At 37.9% G+C, this 17,793-nt stretch overlaps 1 protein-coding gene across 2 annotated transcripts in view; it reads left to right on the top strand.

The window, feature by feature from the left end:
* LOC107688129 (pleckstrin homology domain-containing family H member 3-like) overlaps positions 1-17,793 on the top strand; it is a 45,323-nt gene that overhangs the window by 20,228 nt on the left and 7,302 nt on the right. The window contains exons 3-9 of one of the 2 annotated variants that reach the window (XM_016485705.1): positions 6,893-6,981; positions 9,333-9,515; positions 12,985-13,142; positions 14,601-14,724; positions 15,314-15,632; positions 16,272-16,479; positions 17,055-17,191. In XM_016485705.1, coding sequence (XP_016341191.1) covers positions 6,893-6,981; positions 9,333-9,515; positions 12,985-13,142; positions 14,601-14,724; positions 15,314-15,632; positions 16,272-16,479; positions 17,055-17,191 — 1,218 coding nt within the window. Of the gene's footprint in view, positions 1-6,892; positions 6,982-9,332; positions 9,516-10,116; positions 10,172-12,984; positions 13,143-14,600; positions 14,725-15,313; positions 15,633-16,271; positions 16,480-17,054; positions 17,192-17,793 lie in introns of those variants that run through there. The other variant, XM_016485706.1, reaches the window with a different exon arrangement.

A 17,793-nucleotide genomic window follows, 5' to 3' on the forward strand; every position in this document is an offset into this window, starting at 1 on the left:
CACACACACACACACACACACACACACACAGGTTTGTTTTTGTGAAAAGTGGGGACATCCCATAGGCGTAATGGTTTTTATACTGTACAGATCGTATATTCTATTGCCTTACACCAACCCTACCCCTAAAACTACTCCTTACAGGAAACTTTGTGCTATTTCAGATTTTCAATACACTCCATTTTGTGTGATTTATAAGCGTTTTGAAGTGGGGACATGGGGTAATGTCCTGAAAAGTCACCTTCTCCTTGTAATACCTATGTCATACCTTTGTCATTATACAAATTTATGTCCTCATTTGTCACAAAAACGCGCGCACACACACACACACGCGCACGCAAAGAAGTCCCCTCGATTCAGTGGACATTTATAGAGGGACGCATAAAATGTTTCCCTTCTTTTTACCTTTCCTCCATCCCTCCATTTCTTTTATCAGTTTCCTGTCAGTGTGGGCCACACAGATGGTTTGGGTTAGTAAACTTATGCCACAGAGAGCGTCAGAGAGGGAGGGTTACACACACAGTGCTACTTTGCCTTCATATTAACCATTCTGCCTGGCAGTATTACCAACCAAAGTTTCCCGTTCCATGACGCTATTCCACTGAAACCATTCAAAACATTTGAATTCACATCTCCAACCAAAAGATGGTTTCATACGCCCCCCTCACGTGTTTATCCTTATACCTGCAAATCAGTTTTCATTGTCTTCTTTGGCTTTTAATATTATTATTTTTTTATTTGTAATTTTATATTATTATTCACATATGCACAACTACACCACATCTAACTGAAATAAAATTATGTAGCAATTTTAAGTTATATTTTATGCCTTTTATTATGATTAGACAGTCGAAGAAAAGACAGGAAGTCATGGGAGAGGGAAACGGGTTCAGAAAAAAAAACCTCAGATTGCTCAAAGCACTGTTGTGCTGACCAAAAAGCTATGTTTCTGACAAAATTATGTGAATTGATTTTCATATATTTTTAGTCTTTATGCGCTTCGATCAAAAATGCATTAAAAACAGTAAAAGTATTTTATTCCTGTGATGGCAAATGTATGCTGATTTGCTGCTCAAGAAACATTTCGTAATATTATCAATGTTGAAATCAGTTGTGTTGCTTAATACCTTTGTTTTTTTTTCAGGATTATTTGATTACTATAAAGTTTAAAAAACAGCATTAATTAGAAATAGAAATCTTTTCTAACATTATAAATGTCTTTAATGTCATTTTACTGTCACTGATCAATTTAATGCATACTTGTTGAATACTTAATTGTTAATATTTATTTTTAAATGTATCTTATGACCCTAACTATTCAAATAACTTTTGGTTGTTTTAATTGTGCTTATAAAAGTACTTCAATTACTCAACTGGTTTTCAGGTAATTTGAGTTTGAGACTGTTAAAGTCCAGGCACAGTTTTGCACTTGTGACTTAAGGAGAGAGAAGTTTCTTTTTGTTTTTTTTGCATAGGTTTGTCAGGTTGAATTTGCTTTCACTTCTGTAAACAAGCACGATTTGCTTATTTTCCTTTCTTCCTCCTCATCAAATCAGTGCTAACTCAGGGTGTTTCATTTTACATCTCTCACCAAACAACAGCTACATTCACAACAGCACTTTCCACTTTCCCTTCCAAATCCATCCTTCCTGTTCTTTCTTCCTCTCTTTCAATTTCTTTAGCTCATCTTTGAATGAGTCGAATTAATGTCTATGTCTCAATCCCTCGTTCATGTGTCATGACACTTGACTGACAGTTTGGTTTAATATTTTGTCTAGGCTTCTTATTCTTATATTTCCGTTTATTTGTATTTCCATCTTGCTGTTCCTTTCTCAAGGCTCTAATGTCTAGATTTGGAGAAAGGCGCACTCATTTTCCTCTCCTCCTTTTATTATTCCTGTCGTTTAATCCTGTGTGACAAATTGCTTCCTGCTCTGCTCTCCCTCTTACAGGAAGTCGACTTGTAGGCCCCTCTTGGGGGCCACTGCTGTGGACTCTGGGAAAAGAGTGGGCAGCAGTGGGTAGGGTTGGGATGGGTTTGATTGGACAGCTGTGGAAACCTTGTTGACACACACACACACACACACACACACACACACACACACATCTCACGACCCTCACCTCTTTACAGATCCACTACACCAGTCCAAACCTGGGCTCCAGCTGTGACTGTTGAAAAAAACTCTACTTTACAGTTTACAGACACTTCAAACACACCTCGACATCTAACACATACTCACACACACGATCACACAACACAAATCTGTCTATAAATTTCAATCCTCATTCTCGCATTGGAAAGAAAATTACAAACGAGACCTCTAAATGTCTCAGTTGATTCTCCTACACAACAAGTTTAAATAGAAAGCAAATGGACATTTCTTTAAATAACAGATCTCAGCAATAGCTATGTTTTCCTAGAAGTGGTATACACTGGAAACTGTGGGTCTTTTATTAAATGTCATTAATTAATTATGTTTCAGAGCACAAGCGATTGACAGTAGATACTTTAGGGAGCAACAGTGAATGAGCCAGTCATTTTGATAGGAAAATTTGAGATGTGAATTGTTCAGTCACTTGGCATGTTGAGACAAAGTCTCATGACTTTACCTAAGAAATTATTCAGTAAATGTGCTTCCGTCGTAGTTTATGTGCATGTCTTCTTACCAAATAAAAACTGTATCCACCTCAAGTGAGCACATTCGTTTTCTAGCATTTTGCAAATAATCTTCACATCTTGAAAATGTTAATATGAATTTCACTATGAATTTTAATTATTTATTACCCTATATTGAATTACAGTATTTGAGCTGTGCTGTTCACATACATTTTATAGTTCAACAATTACATTTTTATTTCTCTAAATGAATTGCAGGAGAAACTTCTGAGACAAAGTTAATACTTATATGAAACACAAATGAGAACTCCATAAAATCTCTTGAGCAATCAAAGATCAGTGTCTGAGCAATAAAATATTAATTTGGGCAAACATAGTCTATACAAATTCATAATAATTTCATCATGATACGATCACATCATCATCGTTTAAAACCATCCTTTCAGTCAGAATGGCAGCGTCTCATTTATTTCATGCCTTTTTCTATAGAGCAAATATTACTTTCTTCACCCTCATTCAGCTGACAGGATGGTCGAGTCAGAGCACAAAGGTTTGGCTTAATGCCATGCTGATATCACTGTGCACCACTCTTATCCTATATAATGGATCAAACAGTCACACCACGCCAAACCCTGTGCTTTATCAGTGCCTTCGCGTGTAGGTGTGGCATTTCAAGTTCAGACACATGATAAGTGCACTGACACACGTGTGTGTGTGTGTGTGTGTACATGGTTTTCTATCCCGGTGGGTTCAACTTGAATACACACCGACTCATGGGGACTCGAGTCACCGTGGGGACCTAAATTGAGGTCCTCATGGGGAAACAAGCTTCTAAATCATACAGAATGAGTTTTTCTGAGAATGTAAAAATGCAGAAAGTTTTCCTGTGAGGTGTAGGGCAATAGAATATACGGTTTGTACAGTATAAAACCACTACGCCACCGTTATGGAGAGTCCCCACAAGGATAGTAAGCCAGACGTGTGTGTGTGTATGTTCACTACTGCACATGTGTACACGTATACTTTTGAATGAGACGTGACCTGCTTCGTGTTGATCGGGAGCAGGTATTGTTAGGTAATCAACAACATAATTGTGTTACGTTATCTGGCTCCCAGGGTCCAAGGTGCTCATATTGATCTAGAGTGGCTCATTTACTCAGAAGGGCACCACTGTTTAGACAGCCAAAGGCCAACTACTGTAACCCTCACTTCCTGCTTTTCTTATTGCTTTTTTTAGTCACTAACTATATTTTCCCTGAGGAAAGGGTTGATAACAAGGTTTTGCATTCATGCCTGCACTTATAACAATAAAGGTTCTTCAGCCCCATTAGAAACCATTCTGTTATCAAGAGCCATTCTTCACAGTGTAGGCCTCTTAAGTTGGATATGGTATGGTTCTTATCTTAAGTTATCAATCGTTTTTTCTTTCCATCTATCGTTCAATCTATTAATCTATCTATTGCTTAACTAAGGTTCTGTATATCTGTCTATCTATCTATCTATCTGTCTATCTATCTATCGTTCGTTCTATCGTTTGTTCTATCGTTCTATCTATTTTAAAAATGTAAGTGCAGTCCTTCTCATGTACATTGAATTTCATAGCAATCAAGTGTATAATGAATATCTTTTGACCAACCTCAATTTATGGTCATCATTGAAGAAAATTCTATGCTATAATCTAGAAATCACTTTACTTTCTACATGGAGCCACAGCTCTTATGCAGCAAAAACATTGCCAGTGCATTTTGTGAGTCTGCCTTAGCAGTTACGCCACAGTGCCACTGCATGTGCTTGCTGTTGGAAACAGGCCTTAGATTGTGAGTTCCTATTTTGTAGTGCACACTCTCTGTTGAGTATTACAGACTCCTGTACTGTCATGTCCTGAACAGAGGTAAGAGATAATCCGATGAGTCAGTATTTTATATCTCTCTATAGCCTTTAAATGAAATGAGGCGTGCGCCAACCTGGATCAGACATCGCCTGATGCTCCGGTTTTTCTGTTTAGCACCAAATGTCTGTCCTTTTAGGTCACCATCACAGACCTTTCTCAACCCCATATTCATAAAAAAACATTTTTAGTTTTACTGATAGTCTAGACAGATTGTAAAACAGTTCTAGCCCCCGAGACATGAGTCATAAAGCTCATCTCCACATTTATACCCCATATCCATCCATAAGATATCTTACTGCCCTCTAAAGTCTCTATATAGCAGAGCATGTTTATCTGTATCTGCTTGCTGGTCTCATTCCAGCAGCCTCTTGCAGAGATAGACCTCAGCTCATTTTATCTGTGTGTGTGTGTATGTGTGTTAATGCTGTCTAGATTAGGATGAGGGTAATTCTCATGCCTGCGGGACAGAGAAGGTTTTTTGTTAAAAACCAGATTGCTGATCTTGATTCTGCTCAGATCCATGAACCGGTTCTGGCAGGTTCTGACTGACTGATTCCAGCTCTCACAGCTCCTGTGATTGGAGGCTTCCTCTTTTTGTGCTGCCTGCCTCTCTCTCATTCTCTCTCTCTCTCTCTCTCTCTCTCTCTCTCTCTCTCTCTCTCTCTCTCTCTCTCTCTCTCTCTATTTCTCTTTTTGATGGATGTCTGTAAACTCTTGACTCCGTCTGAGCTTCAACTTAAATTAGAGAGTGATGCAAATCCACAGGGATCTACCACTGCATCTCCATTAAATGCACACACTTGTAAACAGACCTGTAAATAAATGTACAGAACATTGATATGGTTCAAGATATTCAAAGAACACAAAAATATTCAGACACACAGCTATCATATCTGAGGTCAACAAAGAGGCAACATACTCTTAGACTCTTAGATTGGCAGGCTTCAAAATACAACATCAGAAAGACTGGAGCCATAATGCAGAGCAGATATTTAATTGTATATATTCATATCCATATTTTAAAATTTATATTACATTTGTCTTATCTATTTTTAAAAACACAAATTAATCTTTGGAAATTTCTTTAGGAAATCTCAAAATGAATAGCAATTTTTTATATGTAGACTAAATATTACAGAATTTTACTATCAGCATTTTGTTATAGGTCATAGCATGAAAATAAGCTTCTTGGTATCGGCCAAAATATTGATATCAGTACATCATACACACACATGCGTGTAATCAGACTCTCCTATCAGAGACACTGGGCCAGTCAGTGATCATATGATCTCTGGTTACAAACCATGATGTTTTTCCAGAGCATCAGAATGAGGAAATAAGTTTTCAGGACTCTCCATTTGATTAACTTAAGAAATGGTTAATTTGGGTGAGAAACTAGCAAGTCCAGATAATTAGTGCCAAATGAAATTCTGACTTCAGGTAACAAGAGATGCAGGAATGTCTTGTTTGATTAACCAACACGCGGTCACATTCAATTCCTCCTTTGTGTGTGTGTGTGTGTGTCTGTGTGCCAGTGTTTCAGAGTGATTATCTATTTGTCACTGTCTGCTTCAAGGTGCTTGTGCTCCCAGCATTCCTCAAATCATCTATCATTTGTTAGCTAATGACGTCCTCTAGGGTAACCGCATTACAAGCTGTTGTTCTGTTCTTGACAAGAGTCTTTTAGTTCAGGTATACAATTAGCCGTTCACTAGACACTTGTTACCTTGATTTTTATCCATGTTCATGATGATAAGAGTTTTTTTTTTTGCGCAGGAATCAAACTAGCAAGAAACAACCTTTGCAATTTGTGAAATTTCATCCCTGCTAGATATTACATGGTTAAATTTAGGAACAGCAGCAACTCAGCCATGTAGCAGAAGACCCCAAAAATTCCCAAAGGAACAGTCTAAAGTGATGAGGAGTGTCCCACTAAGGTCCTTTATAGTATAGTACATATATATTGAGCCCAGGGGAAAGTGGACCTACCCATAACATTTTTGTCCCAGGCCCTGTAAACTTTAGTGATGTCTGTTTGACAACTATTTTCTTGTCAGTACCTCTAGTCCACTCTTGTTCTCCTTGTCTCTTCCTAGTTCTCTCTTTGCGTGTGAGTGTCCTTGGCATCTCGTAGACACATTTATTTTCAGTCTTTTCCCTGGCTGCCAGACCGATAAAGCTCTGCCTGCCTGCCTGGCCGTGGTGGTGGAGGGATGTGCATGTGTGTGTTGTGTTTGTGTGTGAGATGTGAAATGTCTGCATATGTGGAGTGGTTTTGTGCTATGTTGGGGTCTGTTTTAGCAGCAGAAGTGTGATGTTGACCCCAGCTTCCCTCAAGGAATGGGCACATTGCTGATGTCTGTGTTGTGTTTCATGTTGTTCAGTCTGTCAGGAGTTCCTGAGGAGAAGAGAAGTCTCATCACACAGAAGAGTAAGATGAAGATGGACAAAGACAATGAGGTGCTTGTGAAGGGTGAGGAAGAAATTCTTCTACTTCACCAGATCAAGTCATATTTGTCATTATGGCTATAAAACTAAATGTATTGTTTGCATGCATTGGTGCATTTGTGTGTATTATGTCCCACTTATTTTATTCTGCTGGTTACTTGGAATCATTAATCTGAAGTGAATTAGATTAATTCTTGTTTCAGTTTTAAAGCATGTAGATTACAATTTCAAAGGTTGAAATGTGTTTTAAACTTTGTGACACTCTGGTAACTTTATCTTTAGGGAGTTAATCCCAAATCTGACTCATAACTTTCTCTACCCTGGTGTAGCAGGCTAAACAATGTCTACATACACACACACACACACACACACACACACACAGTTCTATCGTCTATTTATAATTAGTATAAACTAACCCAAATAGACTGACAAGAAAATTAAGCAATATTGTTTACAGATATTAATGATTTTAAACCTTATCATTATTAGTAATTATCAGGTGTAGAGATAAACATACAACTGTTCAAAAGTTAGTTATTAAAAAAGTATTTTAATGTTTTTGAAAGACGTCTTATATTTACCAAGGCTGCATTTATTTGATCAAAAATATTACAAATATTATGAAGCAGTAAAAATATTATGAAATATTATAAAACAACTATTTATATTTGAATATATTTTCAAGTGTAATTTATTCCTGTGATGATAGCTGAATTTTCAGCAGTCATTACCTTCAGTGTCACATGATCCTTCAGAAATCACTCTAATATGCTTTGCTGCTCAAGAAACATTTCTCATGATCGATTTGAAAACATTTGTGCTGCTTAATATTTTTGTGAAAATCAAGATCCTTTGATGAATAAAAAACATTTATTTGAAATAGAAATCTTTTGTAACATATTCAGAATTTACATTTACAGTAATATTCAAGTAATACTGAGTCAAAAAACTAAACAATATTTATCGGTTGACAGTGCATCAGTTATTGTACACTTAAAAACAATCAGCAGTACAGTGGGTGTAGAAAAGAACCCCCCCCCCTTTAAAATAATCACATTTTGTTGCTTTGCAGCCTGAAATGAAGATGGACACAGTTTTTGTTTAATCCAGCTGCATTTACTCAGTGCAACTTATAACATTCAAGTGAAAGATATAACACCAGAAAAAAATAAATAAATAAAAAACAGAATCACTGAGTTGGAAAAAGGATCACCCCCTGATTAAATACAGCTGGATAAAACAAAAATTGTGTCCATCTTCATTTAAGGCAGCAAAGCAAAATGTGGTTATTTTAAAGGGGGGTGATTCTTTTCTATACCGACTGTATTCGTTGTGAAATTGAATATTGGTCAATCTGTGATTCCTACGTCTACCATTAAAACCAAATATTTTGCATTCTAAAAAGTATACATATTTAGAATTTTTTTTTTTTTTAAGTATATACTCAAATGTACCAAAAGGAAGTTTTTGTTAGCTTTAGCTCGCTTTCGGGATAGTCCCCAGTACACACACATGCATCAGTTATAGCTTGCAGTTTTATCAGTGACACATGAATTGACTGACACACTTCACACCAATTTAGACAGTTAGACATCGTTAACCAACACTAAAGCTGCTGACCACAAGTTTAAGTGTGTATGTGTGTGTGTTATTCAGAGTCGTCTATGATTTCAGAGTGTGTAAATGTGAGTGCTGTGGTATTTGCTGCACTGGAGTGGTAATAATACTCAGTCACATGTAATGAGTAATAATATGCAGGGCAGAGTAATATTAGTGTAGAAGGGTCCAAATACTCCGCCAGCCTGTCTCATGCTGGCCCACAGAGCTGCTAAATAAGACAGTCTTCCCCCAGTCTGTCTGGCTGACTCACACACACACACACACACACACACACTCAAATATTCAAAGGGAAAGGTAGCAGGTGCAATGCATCTGCAAGCAGCAGCGGAAAAAAGGTAACATGGTCCGGGTGTCATGAGGGTTTACAAAAAAAAGTGCTTTTCCCATGAAATGTTTCTTGATTATTGGCTCTGATACAAATTTGTGCATAGACAACAAATTTTCTGAAGGTTTGGAGGGAGATTTTATCCCCAGTGTGACCTTAACACAACCCTCTATTAAGTTGGGTGAGCGGTGGTTTGGTACGCTGCTCTCGGCTGAATGTGGATGGGCTGGTTTGTGCTGTTCCGCTTTTTTCCATGATCACTCAGTCTGACTCTGCACGAGCACCATGAACTAGCTCTCAAAGAATGATATTTCAAATTACACCATTTATTTCTGTCAGGTTTTGTAATGGAAATCTCCATATTCTCATATGATTGGTCTGTTACAGTATTTATCATGTATAATATGGGTCTTCTCTGTTTTGTTTTCCAGGCTGGCTCCTGCGGGAGGTGCAGGGAGGTTGGCTCCGGCAGAGGAGGTTCTGGTTTGTGTTGACAACAGACTCTCTTGACTACTACAGCGGCCCGGACAGAGATGCTCGCAGACTGGGCATGCTTGTACTCACATCCCTCTGTTCAGTGCTGTGGCCGGATAAACACACCTACAAACAGACAGGTAATGCACCTGCAATTAAACTAGGACAGTCTCAGTCACCCTCCCTTTTCATTGTACACGCTCTCAGAAAAAGTGTGCAAGATTGTACATTTAGGGGTTCAACAGCTTGTCACACCAGCCATTCGTAAGTTCTTTCTTAAATTAGAAAGTTAAGTCCACACTAGAGGCTTAGTAACTACTAGCTAGTTTGTAACTAAATCTATACATTATTCGGTTGCACCAATTGCACCAATAGTAGTCTGTAAGCTCTCCGTAAAGTAATGCGTAGTCGCATATGACGTTTACCCTAAATGATCCAATAGAAGCCTTCAAATACACAAGCAGAACTTGTTTAAATGCTGTGAATTTCAGTTTATCCTTCACTCTAACTTCTTTTGCCTCACGTAACTAATGGTAAAAATTAGTAAAAATGGTAAAAACGATACTACTTAAACATGAATAACATTAGCCTATAGGTAAGCTATTTTTATATGTAAATAGCATTCAGAAACTGTAATTGAAATGAATAAGGATCAATAAATACTGAAAGAAAAAAAAACATAAGAAATGCCATTTATTTATTATAGATGATTTCATTTGACATGTACAACATGGACCGAAGCACACAGAGGCGCGCTGTAGATGGGGTGTTGAAGAAGTGCTAAAAAAGAAACAAAGTACGTTGATTCACATATTGTTCTCTCTCTTCATATGTATGTATGTCAGTAGCATCATATATGTCTAAAGGATTGAAGGTTGTCGGATAAAATAAGAGCATATGGATGCAGTTCACTCAGTCTTGCTGTTTTATTCCAACCGTTACTCCTGACCGGACACTTCCATAAATATTTAGTTTATACATAGAGTTACGCTTCAACTAAGTGTAATGGTGCAACGAAAAAATATTTAGTAGTGCGTAAGTTTTAACTTAATGCCCATTTCAAAACTAGGCTAAGTTGTAACTTGAGTACAGCTGGTGCAGCCAGCCCCTGGAAGGTTCATAGTACCTTGAGGGTACACGTTATTTTTCTAAAGAACTAATATGTACATTTTAGTCATAAATAAGGTATCAGTCAGAGCAGTTCTGTTTGCCCTGAAGGGGCATTAAACGATGAACGCGTCCCTGGTTTTCTCAGGACTTCAGTGATGATTTTAAGGTTGTTCTGGTGATTTTATCGTATAATATTCAATTTTTTTTAACTTCATAGCTTCATAACCACAATCAACAGATTTCAGATTTTCTACTTCAGAATGTCAAGTTTAATTCAAAGTGTTACTTGCTGTTTCTTTGTAATTGTTTGTGAAATTTACTAGTAAGTTCTATGTGAAAATGGTATGTAATTTTTTTTTTCAGAGATGGAGAATTTGAAGTTCATTGTGTGTTCCCTAGACATTTATAGAATTTATAGAACATATTGATGTATTGTTCTCTTCAATGTATTCCTTAAATTTTCTTTATTTGGTCTTAAAAAGGTTTTTAAAAAGTCTTCATAAAACCTCCAGAAACCCTGGATGACTTTATTTGCTTGTCACTTTTTGTGTCGTGCGTGGTTCGTGGTGTGATGGTATGAGCCAAGCTTTCAGTGGAAGATAAACACAATATTTCACTCACTATTTTAGGATTTGTACTCACAGCGACATGCATTTTTTTTCGGAGAGAGCTGATCTTTTGGTCAGATCAGAGCAGCCGTGAGACCTCTTGTCTGCATTGGCGTGAAATCTTTCTTGTGGGAAGACTTTGATTGAGGAAATGAAATGCAGGATTGTTTGAGAAGACCAAAAGAGAAATGAAGGCAGACAAACGAGAGCCATTGTTGTCTGGGAAGATGGTAGGGAATGACCAGACAGACTCAGAGGCTTAGTCATACTGTGTGTGTGTGTGTGTGTGTGTGTGTGCTCACATGGCACATGTTCAGCTGGAGTTCTGAATCACACACACACACACACACAAACTTTCAACCAGCACAGTCCACAAAACTCAGGGCTTTTCCCAGATTAACTTTAGGGACTTTCCTAGATAAAAACTGTCAAGCTCAGCCCTGCACAGTTTAGATATAACCCTAATTAAACCCATCTGATCCAGCTAATCTAAGCATTTAGGCTTATTTGAAAACTACATGGTATGTGTGTTGGAGCAGGGTTGGAAGTAAACTCTGCAGGGCTGCGGCCCTCCAGGAACTGAGTTTGAAACCCCTGGGATAGGCCTATAAATCTCAAACTAGTTGTTTTTGAATAATAAGACATTTGGGCTGTTACCAGGCAAATTAAATCAGTATCAACAAAATTCATCTTTTCAATGCAGAGGAAACACAGAAGCTTCATCGGAAGTGGCATTTAGATGTATTTACACACTGTTTAATGCAGGACATGAATGCATTTAACCTGCAGAAATAATGTTTTGATATATTAGACATAAAATGTTGAATACTCATTTGAAATTATAAGGGGAAAAACACCTACTGGCGGTTTTAATGTGAAATTAAAACCGCCAGTAGGTGTCAGCAATCACTGTTAATAAGTAAGTCATTGCGATTGAACCGAATCATTTAAACGGTTGATAAATATTTTTGTTGTAGAAATAGAGCAAAAACAGGCAATATAGTGTCTAAAATGCAAGTCTCTTAATTAACTTCTTGTTTATTGAACTGTTGTAAATCTATATGTAATCATGATGATTTTTGGAGGAAAAACGGCATTCTTCGTGTGATATTGATTTACTATATGAAATGATATAAATATATACATTTTCTGCCCCTATATCTATATTCTGCCCCTATATCTTCAATTTTGTGATCATTCTAAATGCATTTTAACAGACTGAATGACGCAGTGAAAGAACGCAGTCTATGGTCAAAATACGCGCGCGCACTAGTCTAATCTACTAGACTTCACGGCACTCTGTTGGAGTGTTTGGTTTGGTTTTTGGCAAAATACTGATAATGTCAAATCGCACATCGTTAAAACAACAATTATGATATTATCGCAGACGATATATATCGCACACCCTGCACCACTGTCTTTTTGGCTAATTTGTGCAAAACCTCTTGCTAAACTGTCAAAGCGTAATTTTAACCACCAATGCAACGATGCAAGTATTTACCTCACCTCTAACGCGAGTAAATGTAATTCGTTACTTTCCACCTCTGGTCTTTAAAAGCCTCAGTTTTGAACCAAAGCTTCATTCTTTTGACTGCCAAAGTTAACAACAAGGGAGAAACAAGATGTTAGTAAGATCCTCATAAAAGATCTCTCTCAGAACTTCTGATCACATTTACTGCAGGTCAGAAACATGAAATATGAGGTTGTCATAATGCTGGAGCTCTCTAGTACATTTGTCTTTAATCAGAAACCGTATACGCATATGTATGCTTTATTGCATTTTTTTGTTTACTTTTCTTTATGTATGTACTCTCCTAATTGTTAGGAGATGCTATTTTTGTATTGAAGAGTAGCACTAAATATGGGCCTCTTTAATGTGTATGTGTGACAGGTTACTGGAGTCTGACAGTGTATGGCCGCAAACATTGCTACAGACTCTTCACAAAGCACTACAATGAGGCAGTGCACTGGGCGTGTGCTGTGCAGAAAGTCATAGACAGCAAAGCGCCGGTCGAGACGCCAACACAGCTCCTCATACGAGACATTGAGGTGAGAGAACAAGCAGCAGCGGAGATGAACACGACAGCATATCAAGAGGGATTATAAATGTTGCAAACACAAACACATACTTTTATTCAAATAAATGCTGTTCTTTTGAACTTTCTATTAATTAGAGAATCCTGAAAAGAGTTTCCACAAAATATTAAGCAGGACAACCGTTTTCAACATTAATAAGTAATGATTCTTGAGCAGAAAATCAGTATATTAGAATGATTTCTGAAGGATCATGTGACACTGAAGACTGGAGTAATGACTGCTGAAAATTCAGCTTTACCATCACAGGAATAAATGACATTTTAAATTATATTCAAATAGTAAACAGTTAGTTTAAATTATTATAATATTTCACAATATTGAAATGTTTACTGTATTTTTGATCACATAAATGCCCCCTTGGTGAGCATATAAGACTTTTTCAAAAATATTTAAAAATCTTATCGACCCCAAATTTGGGAAAATAGTGTATAATGTAAGAAAATATAAAAGTTTTTTTTGTCTCCACTGTATATACATGTACATATATATTTATATATCTATATGTGTGTGTATATATATAAATGGCAGCTTAGCTCCTAAAGAAATGTTCAGGATGGCAAACATATACAGACACGGTGTGTAAACCATTTAAACCCCACCCACTGTCATCTCTCTGCCCCAGTATATTATTATTATTAGTTTGTTGGCTAGTGATTTTACACTTATAGATGTGCTCATCAGTATCCTGTGTCTCTGGAAATAGTTTTGAAGGCAGCGAGTAGCTCTTGAGAATAACCCTGTTGTTATGATGTAATGCCGGCGCTCTTGCATAGATCTGTATTAATAGGATGCTAGTTGCTAGCCCACAGGACTCCTTGGAATCCCATTGAGGTTGTACATAAACGGGCAGACAGACAGGCAGACTATAAATAAAATATTCATGAAGCATTATGTTAAGTATCAGTTAGAAGATATAGTTCTGACATGTAACCTTAAGTTAATATCTGTTTGTACTATTTGTTTTACCACTCACAAACTCAAACACACAGTACATAGTGGTTATGGCAGGAGGTCTTGTCACGTTTAACTGCTCTTAGTTTGGTTGATCATGTCTGTTATAAGCAAACACCCCACAACAAACATAAACTGCCCTTATTCACCCTTGAAATGTACATAGCAGTTTTCATTATACATACACACACAGAGCAGGCCTTGACCAGGGTTGTCAAATCCATCTGTAAGCTGAAATCTGTTTCCATTTCATTCATCCCCCCTCAAGCCATTTTCCCAAACATCGCATTTCCATATAAAACGTCATTTCATCATTTCATTATGGACCCCATAACAAAGAGGTCAAATATTTATGGGGACATAATGATACACAGCAGATATATCTGTCTTGAGTTTATTTATTTCAAGGTGTTTCATTGGCCTTGCATTGCTTTGTGTGTGTTTATGTGCGTTGTATAGGAGAATAAATTCAATCCAGAGGTTGTGGAGCACATCTATGAGCATAATCCCATCCTGAGGTACACGCAGAGCCCCCTCTACGCCCCACTGTTGCCTTTCCCCTATGGCAGCCTCCACCACACACGTGAGTCAACCACACACATACTCACATGGCATATATCACATATACCCACCACTGGTTTCAATGAACCAATCAGATTAGACACCCCCCCTCTTTCTACAACCCTGCCGTTTTGGTGTATCCATGGTCACCCAGCTACCTGTCAAGTAGAAGTAAAGCAAAGGCAAAGCTGTGTTAAATTATAAATGACTTATCTGTGCACGTCATTATTTATTTAAAATTCATGTTACCCACTTAATCAAAAATATTTATGTCTCCTCCCTTTTGCAACAACATCTCTTCTCTGATGACCTTTCCCCTCCAAAAATTTGCTGACATGAAGCCAAATTTGCTGACATGCAACACATAACCATCCAACGATCAAATCAATTTCCGATAGACAAAATCAAGTCCCATCCTATAATTTTTTTTTCTTGGATGTTATAAGTTGCACTGAGTAAATACAGCTGAATAAAACAAAAACTGTGTCCATCTTCATTTCAGGTGGCAAAGCAACAAAATGTGATTATTTTAAAGGGGGGTGATTCTTTTCTATACCCACTGTATATATGTATATATGTATTAACACACCTCGTCTTGCTTTTCTTCTTAGATATGGCAAGTAAAGGCTACACATCCATCCGTGAAGAGGCGGTGAGGCTTTTTAACTGCCTCCAGCAGTTAGAGTCGGCCCGTGAGCCCATTCCTCTCATACAGGGGATCCTCCAGACCTGCCTCGACCTCCGGCCACTCCGAGATGAACTCTACTGCCAGCTTATCAAACAGACCAGCGTCACCAACTCACGTGTCCAGACGCAGACGCAGACACAGCCGAATCCGCAGCTCAGATACTGGCAGCTGCTCACCTGCATGAGCTGCACCTTCCTGCCCAGCTGCAGCATACTCCGATACCTGCGCTTTCACCTGAAGAGGTGAGTTATGCACATCACATCTGTACAATGCACTGGATGTGTACACTCACAAATCCACCAGCCAGATCTCAACATACACACATAAAGGTTACCTAGAAGTCCTTGAGTATAAACACGCACAACTGCCTCCGGTTCTGCGGTCGAGTGTGTAGGAATTATGGGCTGCCTGAGGTTGACTGGAATGGAAGGTTCCAGGTTGACTTTTCCTCTCCTCGAGGGGCTGGGAAACGGCATGATGCTTTCTGCATCTCATGGCTAATTGACTCTTAAAGTACTGCCAGGCTTGGAGGACAGACAGAAAATAAGAGAATGGCTAAATAAACGAGTGTGCCGTGAGGAAATGGTGCGTTGACCACAGGGCTTTGATTACAGAGGCGGCTGGTGTAATGGAGACGGACGAGTCTCTGTTCTCCTGAGACCCCCAGACGTTTCCCGCATGTGTTTACTTAACACAGATAGGGCCTCTGCCATGCATGCAATTACCAAGTGGCTGACACTTCATATCGCAAATAGATAAACTAAACAGAGGGGCCACACAACTTCTCTCTGATTTTTTTGGAGGGAAATTTTGTGGTTTGGATGTGAAATTATGTAAATGGTCCCTGTAAAGTTTTTAAAATCCCTTTCTTTTGCTGTCAGGGTTCAGAGTTTGAATGTGGACCCGGAGGTGGAGAGCTACGCGTCCTTCATAGCCCAGGCTCTGGAGAAGACGCGCGGCCGTGAGTGTGTGCCCTCATGGGAGGAGATCCAGGGGCTGATGGGAAGGCAGGAGATACTGTGTACTGTGCACTACCCTGGACCGGGCTGCTGCCAGATACCGATCACCTCACACACCACGGCTAATGAGGTATTGGATCAACCGTTTCCTCTCTAGCAGAGGTTGATGGGAACCTTAAGCCACACAAAGGATTAATCATTAGCACGCAAATAATAAGAACCAGACAGATGTATTTATTTATAAGTGTACTGATTTTAGTAATGTTGAATTCTGTTTTTGCAATTATCCTTCCACAAAAATGTAAGAATATGTATTATTTTTATTAATTTGCTCTGCTACTTTTACATAGATTTTTCTCACTTTCAATCAATTGTTGTTTTTGTTAACTAAAATGATTACTTTTAAATCAAAGTTGTTTTTTTATAGAAATAAAGCTAAAATAAAATTAAATATAAATATTAGATGAAAAAATGTAACTAAGTGACTTAAGTTTAAGTACTAAAATTATTAAAACTAAACTAGAATTAAAATAGAAATAAATAAAAGCCAAACAGAAATATAAACTAATAAAATTTGTAACAAAAATTAGTAGTAAAACTGAAAATATTAAAATAAAAGCTAATTCAAAACATGAGTAAATACTATAATAGTATATAAATAATACTTAAATAACACTGTTTCTCACTCTCATTTTCTCTCTCCAGGTCGTGAGGAAGATGGCGGAACGCCTCGGGCTGCAGGACAGCCAAAACACATTTGCTCTTTTTGAGCAGAATGCATGCTGGGAAAAAGCTATTGGAGGCAGCACCATAATCGCCGATGTCATCACCAGATTCGAAAAGTAGATATTTTTAATAAATATCTTCCACCTATTGTAATGTGTGTAATACAGCAAATGTACTGAACCAAAAGTATCACGGCACTATAGTTTGCTGGACATGGTGCCATGGCAATACCATGTATTTGAACCTTAACCATGATAATACTATGGTATTTTTTAAGTACTATGTTAAGACCATGTAACAGGAGTATGGTAATCAATCAGTACCATAGTATATGTGAAGTTACAATTATATTACCATCCACGATAGTACCACAGTATAGTCAGGGCCGTTTTAACCATTGGGCTAGGCGGGGCTGAAGCCCCGGGGCCCGAGCAAGGAGGGGGCCCATGATTGGCTGTGGAGTAGATTGATTGGAGCGCCGATCGCCAAAGCCACCAAAAACAGTGTCATCGTCCACATGGATTTTAGGTTAGTTTGATTATTAACTGGATTTATATTGTTTTTGTGTTTGAACAAACTATATTCATTTAAGGGTTGGGAGATAATCCGGTAGATACATATCAATTGTTGATTGAAGCGCGTTATGATGTAGTCTAAGCTTATCATTTCAAGGCGTTTTAAGCAGGTTTTAAAACAAATGGTTTATACTGTTCATGGA

Source organism: Sinocyclocheilus anshuiensis, unplaced genomic scaffold, assembly GCF_001515605.1.
Source record: "Sinocyclocheilus anshuiensis isolate Anshui unplaced genomic scaffold, SAMN03320099.WGS_v1.1 scaffold249, whole genome shotgun sequence".
NCBI classification, from domain to species: domain Eukaryota; kingdom Metazoa; phylum Chordata; class Actinopteri; order Cypriniformes; family Cyprinidae; genus Sinocyclocheilus; species Sinocyclocheilus anshuiensis.